Source organism: Uranotaenia lowii, chromosome 3 (genome assembly GCF_029784155.1).
Source record: "Uranotaenia lowii strain MFRU-FL chromosome 3, ASM2978415v1, whole genome shotgun sequence".
Taxonomy (NCBI): Eukaryota; Metazoa; Arthropoda; class Insecta; order Diptera; family Culicidae; genus Uranotaenia; species Uranotaenia lowii.
The window spans coordinates 240,683,210-240,690,300 of NC_073693.1; the positions used below are offsets into that span (position 1 = coordinate 240,683,210).

The 7,091-nt window shown below is 35.9% G+C and overlaps 1 protein-coding gene across 1 annotated transcript; it reads right to left on the reverse strand.

Annotated features, from left to right (window-relative positions):
* Positions 1–1,004: 1,004 nt before the first annotated feature.
* Positions 1,005–2,220, reverse strand: LOC129755680 (homeobox protein Hox-B5-like). The gene has a single exon (XM_055752297.1). It carries the CDS (start codon positions 2,083–2,085, stop codon positions 1,165–1,167), a length of 921 nt encoding a protein of 306 aa, XP_055608272.1. The 5' UTR covers positions 2,086–2,220; the 3' UTR covers positions 1,005–1,164.
* Between the last annotated feature and the right edge of the window lie 4,871 nt (positions 2,221–7,091).

A 7,091-nucleotide genomic window follows, 5' to 3' on the forward strand; every position in this document is an offset into this window, starting at 1 on the left:
AGGAAGAGGCAGACCCAGAAACTCGTGGCGGCGAAGCCTAGCCGCCGAAATACGAACTTTCGACGAGAGTCTTGACTGGGACCAAGTGAAGACGCTGGCCCCGGATCGTCAACAGTGGAGGTCTTTTACCTCGGTCCTATGTACATAAAATCGATTTTTTTTTCTCATTGACTTAAAATAATTTTCTTTTCTTTCGACAGGAAAAGTTTTTAAATCCAAGAAATAAGATTTTGATTCAAAGATCACTAGAATATTATTCCAAGCTGTAGTTTTTTTTGTTTTAATGGTAATAGAATACGCAGAGAAAGTGTAACTAACATTAGACATTCTGAAAATCCATTATAATTTATTATTTTCATTCGATCGCGAAAATTATCATTTAAAAGCATGGATGGCTAATATTTTTAACAAGCGGGCAAAATTGTATAAATGAGCGTGCCAAGGTACAATACAATTAAACATTAAATTTCCGTAATTAGAATGGACATTGATTGAGTCAATTTTATGGTCCAATTTAAAAAAAAATCATTGTACCTTTTCCAAAGTTTTCAAGTTTATCGTCCTCCAGAAAAAAAAGGTTGGTTGGATTTCCAAACTAAAAAACCACTGAAGAATGGAATTGTTGAATACTACCGTTCATGAACGTTTGACATTTGGAATTTTCAATATTTAACTTACTTAATACATTGCGGACCAAATACGAGAATTCTCGTTTTTTCACTTGCCGCGAATGTGCTACTCTTAGAAGCATAATATAAAATATTTCTCGTACTCAAATACCATTCTTTCCCAAATTTGGTTCTTTTTGCGAGATTAGTTCTCGAGCCAGGCAAAAAAAAATTATCATTAGCTTAATTAGCTCTCGAGTTATGCAAAAAAAAAGGGATGAAGCCATCTCATACATTTTTTTTTAATTTTTTTGTTTTAAAACTTTGTGAAGAAATTCGTGTGGAGTTAAATGTATGGAATAATATTTCTTTCAATATAAGTAAGAAATCTTCAAGTTTTGTAGTAAATTGGATTTTATATTTTATGTTTCATAAAACTATATGTATCAATATTTTAACTTTCGTAACATCTTAAACTATCATATACATTTTCACTTAAATCTATTAAGCACCTTAACATGACCGAGGAGGACACTCGCAATCAACAACAGTCTATTTAGTGAAAACTTTTGCTAAAATCCCACGGATGGTGCTGTTGTTGTAGCAGCGAGATTCCTTCGATCTTCGGCTTCAGTTCCGGTTGCTCCTGACGCATGGCGTGCGACTCTTCACCATCGGAACTGTGGCCACCGGTGCAGCACGATTGCGGTTGTTGTTGATGTTGTGATCGACATGGTGAAGAAGTGTTGGCAGAACTACTAGGGGATGCTGCCGGACTTCCGGCGCAGATCGGGGCGTCTCCCTTCTTGCGCTTGACGCGACGATTCTGGAACCAAATCTTGACCTGCTTCTCGGACAAACGCAGCCGGTTGGCGATTTCAATCCGTCGCAATCGGGTGAGGTACATGTTGGAGGCGAATTCGCGCTCCAGTTCTAGCAGTTGGGTGCTGGTGAAGGCCGTGCGGATACGCTTGCTCGATAGCTCATCGTCGATCAAGTAGCTCTGTCCATCGAGGGGTGTGGGCGATGGCGTTGAAGACTTACTGACGGGTGCGGTTGCGGTTTTTGCGACCGTGGTCGATGGTGAACTGTAGGGGGCGTAACGTTCCGGAGTTTTTTCGCAACGGTACAACTTCCGGTAGTAATCCTCTTTGGGGGAGAATTTCAGCGGTTGCACATCCGTCGGCTGGTACAGCATCTTCGGGGAAAGGTCAAGTCCAAGGCTCTGAGGCTGAGGAATCGGCACGTGATGCGGTGAAAACTGAAGTTGCTGGGCGGCAGCTAGTTGTTGTTGTTGTTGCTGCTGTTGTTGTAATCCAAGTGAGAACAGGTAACTTCCAACGTAACAGGCCGAATACGGCAAAGTGGCTGGTGGCGTCACCGGAAGTTGAGTAAACTGACTGTAGTTGTACATGGTATTCTTAGCCGGAGTCGGCTTATCACTGATTAACGAATCCACTAGGAATGATCGAGACATTTTCGATAGTCTTTTGAAACACTTATCACTCTCAACAAATGATACAAGATCACGGTTTTCCTTTCGTTCTTCCAGAACGTACACAAATGGAAACGGATAACCAAAAAAGGCACCAAAACCAGCTCGAAGTTGTTTGCTTGAGAACCAAACGAGAACTATGCTTCCTGGAGGATGAGGGAACGCTTTTATAGGTGACCCGAAGGATCCGAAAAGATCTCGTCCCCTCCACCTTTTTTCTTGGTTTTTGGCATTTCATTCATCCCTTCGTGTATCCTTTTTCCCACCTTCGAAGGAAAGGCTGGGTCAAAGCAAGGACTCGCTCGGTGAAACAGATCCCTTTTACCCACCACGCGTTCGCCCTTCTGAATGGACTGACGGCGAACGGCAAGGTGAGGGAAAGGTTCGAGAAAGGCGGCAACAAAGGGCAGTGTTGTACGTATTGTTTTTTTTTTTGTGAATGGAATTTTTCAGGATCGAATCTAACGATTGAAAGTTGATTTGTGGTCTGAAAATACCTTTCCTTAAAAAGTGTAGAATATTCAACATAAATGTAAGCTCCTGAACCAAGGCTAAATCAAAGAAAATTCTAATATTCTACAAATAAGAAAATAAATAATAATAACTCCGCAAATATTTAGGAAAGTGAATATACGGATCAATTCTATCATATAAATGATATTTTATTTATCGGGATCGTTCCGTTGTATAATTAGTTATCAAAACCATTTTCAAATTTTCTGTTGCATATGATGCAAAGTAAACCTCGCTTATAACTTGAAGTTGGCCGTATATGAAAAAAAATTAAAATACAAGATGTTCTTAAGTTCAAATTTAAAGTAAAATCATTGATATCAAATGATTGCCAAAAATCTGCATTGAGAGAAACATATGAGTCCAAACAAGGTTACTGAAAACATATTCTGTGTTTTTGACAAAAAAATCTCGAATTTTGTGATTTGAACCTAAAATTCTGTGACGGTTTTCTTTGACGCTATTTCTATGAAGTTCATTGGAAATCCATGTGAATCATCAACAAATCGTACATTAAATTGTTTCCATGTTTTCATGAATTGATTTAGAAATAAAAAGACGAAGTGACATAAAAGATTATAATTTTGGAAATCTGTAAAAAAAATTAGAAAATCTGTGAAATCTTTGAAAAATTTTAAAAATTCTGCGATCCTTGACACAGATTCTTTGACGAAATTTTGCTAAAAGTTCTGTGATAATACAGATTTTTCTGTGATTTCGGCAACCTTAGTCCGAAGTTGAATAAACTTAAAACCACTAAAAAAATGATATATGCTTCCCACATGTTTTTTTCCAGTAGGCGTTGACTTCGAACTACGATGAACGTCTCAAATTGTTCATACTCATAGTCTTGTGCAAAAAAAGGAAAAAAGAGTTGCCCTGGCCGTAGTATTATCTGCAATGCATACAAGTTATTGTTTACATGAACCAGATACAAGTCTTTTCATTTTCTAAGATGCTTTCATGTTCGACGAAGTTTGTCATAGAAGAAGAAGCAGAAAATGTGGCTCCCATATCTTTTTCCGATACCTTTTGAGTCAACAAACATCATGTTTACTTAATTCGTGTTTTGATTTTGTAAGGGAATTTGTATGGAATGAAAGCTGAATATTGATTCATCCAGGAAATTCAGGAAAGTTTAAATATATATATTTTTTTAAATAGACACATTCCACGCGCTTGTACCGCTCAAAAGTGATTTTTATACGTTCGCGTATCAAAACATCTCAAACTTGTCTATAATTTTGATAATTCAAATCACACAAAACGAACGGAAAAAAGAGAAAAATTTTTTAAACATATTTTATATGATTTAGAAAATCAATTTTTTTGTTGGAAAAAGTGGTTATTTCGACAACTTTTCTAAAATAATTAATTGAAAAAATATGGTTTGATTTGTATTGGATTTTTTTAATACGTTTTGAAACCAAAAAACCCAGCTAGTAGAAAAAAGATTTTTTTTACCTTTATCCAATGTGGTTGTTCTGAAATGCGAACAAAAACAGTCGCAATTGAGTGAATTCTTGTCAATAAAAAGTGAACTTTTTAGTTTTACGAGAAAACTTCGACATTTTCTGACATAAAAAAATGAGATCTTCTTTGAAAATGATAAGACGGTTCTAAAACACTAAATTTTTCGATAACGTTTGGAATCTAGCTGAGTTACAACAGCGCGAATGAGTGAATTAACGTCACAAAATTTGTTTTTTTTTGGTGAAATTTCATAAGGGTAATATGCTCTGAAAGCTGTTTAGACCCTCCAGATGGTCGGATTTTTACAAATCGAACATAATTTAGTTGATTTTTTAATAAGTTCTTTATTTAGAAGTAAAAAAAAATGACAACAGTTCAGAAAAGTCCGGAAAAGCGATTTCACGTCACGGTGGAATGTGTCAATAGTGTTTTGTCCATTCTTATGTTTATATTCGGCGAATAAAAGATGAAACTTGATTTCCTGGACAAATCATATACCCAGATAACCAGATTTCAGCAGTCAAAGGCGGTAAAAAACAGAAACAGAATATATCGATTTTTTTTTGTACAACTTCAGATATCTTTTCTGAGGTTGGAGGTCCCTGATTTTTTGAATGAAAAATTTTGTTTTTCCATGCTAATTTTTTAATCGTTGCCCTAAATCAGGACTAAATGGATCATTTCTGTTTTTTACAGAGATTTGCTCTAAAACAACCGAAAAAGTTATGGGAGATGTGAAAATATATAAATTTGAAATTTTTTATACGAAGCTCAAAACGGTCCATACTCATTTTGTGATGAATTTTCCTCTCATTTAAAAAAAAGGATCTCAGCCTGGCGGTCTGGCCACCCTTGCATGTTATTAATTTTCATTACCTTTTAACGCACTTTAGCCACAGTTTAGCAACAATTAGGATACCTAAATGTATGTCCCTATATCTTCGGAAGGATCTCTCTCACCCTCCTGTCTTTTTCCCCTAATCCTGTGCTGACAGCCTCAAGGCTTGAAATTGAGGGGAACTTCATTCATATGCTTTAGCTGTGAACAATTCAACTCCGCCTATTTTCCATGTTTTCCTGCTCACCTATTCTTGAGGATTCTGTTTTATATATTTTTTTTATTTGAATGAGCAGTAGGTAAGTTGATTTTGGGTTGTGGAAGGTATTCAGAGCGATCGAATAGTTTTCTAGCCGACTGCTAGACGCAGTGGCGACGATCGTTTGAGCATTCTTTTGGTAATTATTCGGTACCGATTCAGGAGCTGAAAAAACATAGACTGATGGTTTATGGGTGTCGAATTTTACGGTGGATTAGGCTGGACACCAGGTGTTTGATAGGAGATTTTTATATTCATGGCATCTCAGTTATTTAGGATTGATAAGCGGTCCTTTACGGAAATAGCGTATAGACTAGACCTCTGATCAGTCGATAAAGGGCTTCTTTTTGTTTTTATTAGTTTCAACTTTTTTTAAGAATAATTATAAGGATTGATCCGAAAATCGATGCAATGTTCACACAATTTTAAGCAGTTTTAGCGAGAGTGAAATAGTACATTGGAGACATGACGATAGCTAAGTTTCTAGTGATCGGACTTGCAAAATTTTGACAGCATTCGGTTGCCTGTAAGAAATACTGTTCTATCTATTTTTTTTTTTTTTTCATTTAAAAGAAACGCATTCCGGGAGATATTTAAGATGCAAGAGAAGAAGACAAAAATAGTTTTGTACAGTTTCCTGCTAAATCCATCATTATACAATCGAGAGCTGCTAAATCCGTTGTTTATTCCGATAATTCCTATGCGTAAGTAGTTAAAAAGTTAAAAAAGACTGTCAAAATTGTCCACTAAGTTACTACGATTAAAGATCATCAGGGAAGTCAAAGCTTATACCAGCATTTTAAATTATGCTTATGCTTATGCTTATGATACATACACAGCCAGATCTTGTCAGCATCCCAGTGAGTAGTAAAAGTACATTTACTACCCATCTTAACTCGGCCGGGCCCACTGTGCAGTATTGGACGCAGAGACAACTGGAACCAAGGGAGGAAGAAACGTGAACAACAGTACCATACGTTTCCATGTTTATTAAGTGTTGAAAAGGTTAACGTTGGAAGCACATTTGCTAAACTTTACTGTGCTCCTTGATGGTGATTCTTGTGAGTTCATTCTTCTTTGGAATTGGTTTTTCCGCAAAGAAATCCAAAACATTGCGGTATAAATTGAATCAATTGGTACTTCGTAAATGTATTATATCTTATACTGAACGTTAATTTAGTTAAACCACATGTTTAAAATTTTTGTGCGCCACCATCTCTGGTCATAGACCTTGGATATAGCGCCGATACTCGCTCTTGAAAATAAATAAAAAAAGAACAGAGAAAAAAATTAGTACTACTGTCGAATCCGCCGGTAATTTCGTCTTTATAAAGCACAAGCATCTGTACTTTCCAATAGTCGCGAAACAACTGGCTCTTCTTTGCACACTCTGAAATTTCTTGCACGCTTTCTGTCTACACGATAAATTAGCAAACCTTATTAGATGTTATATTATAAACTGTTTGAACATAAATGTGTTTTCTTTGATCGCTAATTTTTTCTTTTATTTCATCTATCCTCTTTTTTCTTTTATTTCATCTATCCTCTACATTCATCTCCTCCTCTACTCTCTACCAGGCAGCAGATTCTTTACGTTGAAATACAGCTGAATAGAATTCCATTCTTTGATAATAAATTGCAATTAACTAATTTTGCAAAAAAAAAAAAACAATACTTGTCATCTACAGCTATTCGGAATATTGATAAAAAATTTGAAAGAAAATTCTGAAGTCAAATTCAAAATCTCAAGTATGTTTAAGAATCTTATATATTTGACAAATTCATCTAGAACTTATTTTTTTTTTGTGATTAGCTTTATCGCTACTTCATATTTATAAAACCCATTATTCTCTTCATTGTCTGCTTTTTTAAAGACCCAAGTCACGCGTCTGGCCATGAGAAATT

Excerpts from the sequence above, each read along its gene's own strand:
- LOC129755680 (XM_055752297.1), bottom strand. The coding sequence starts at position 2,085 with ATGTCTCGATCATTCCTAGTGGATTCGTTAATCAGTGATAAGCCGACT.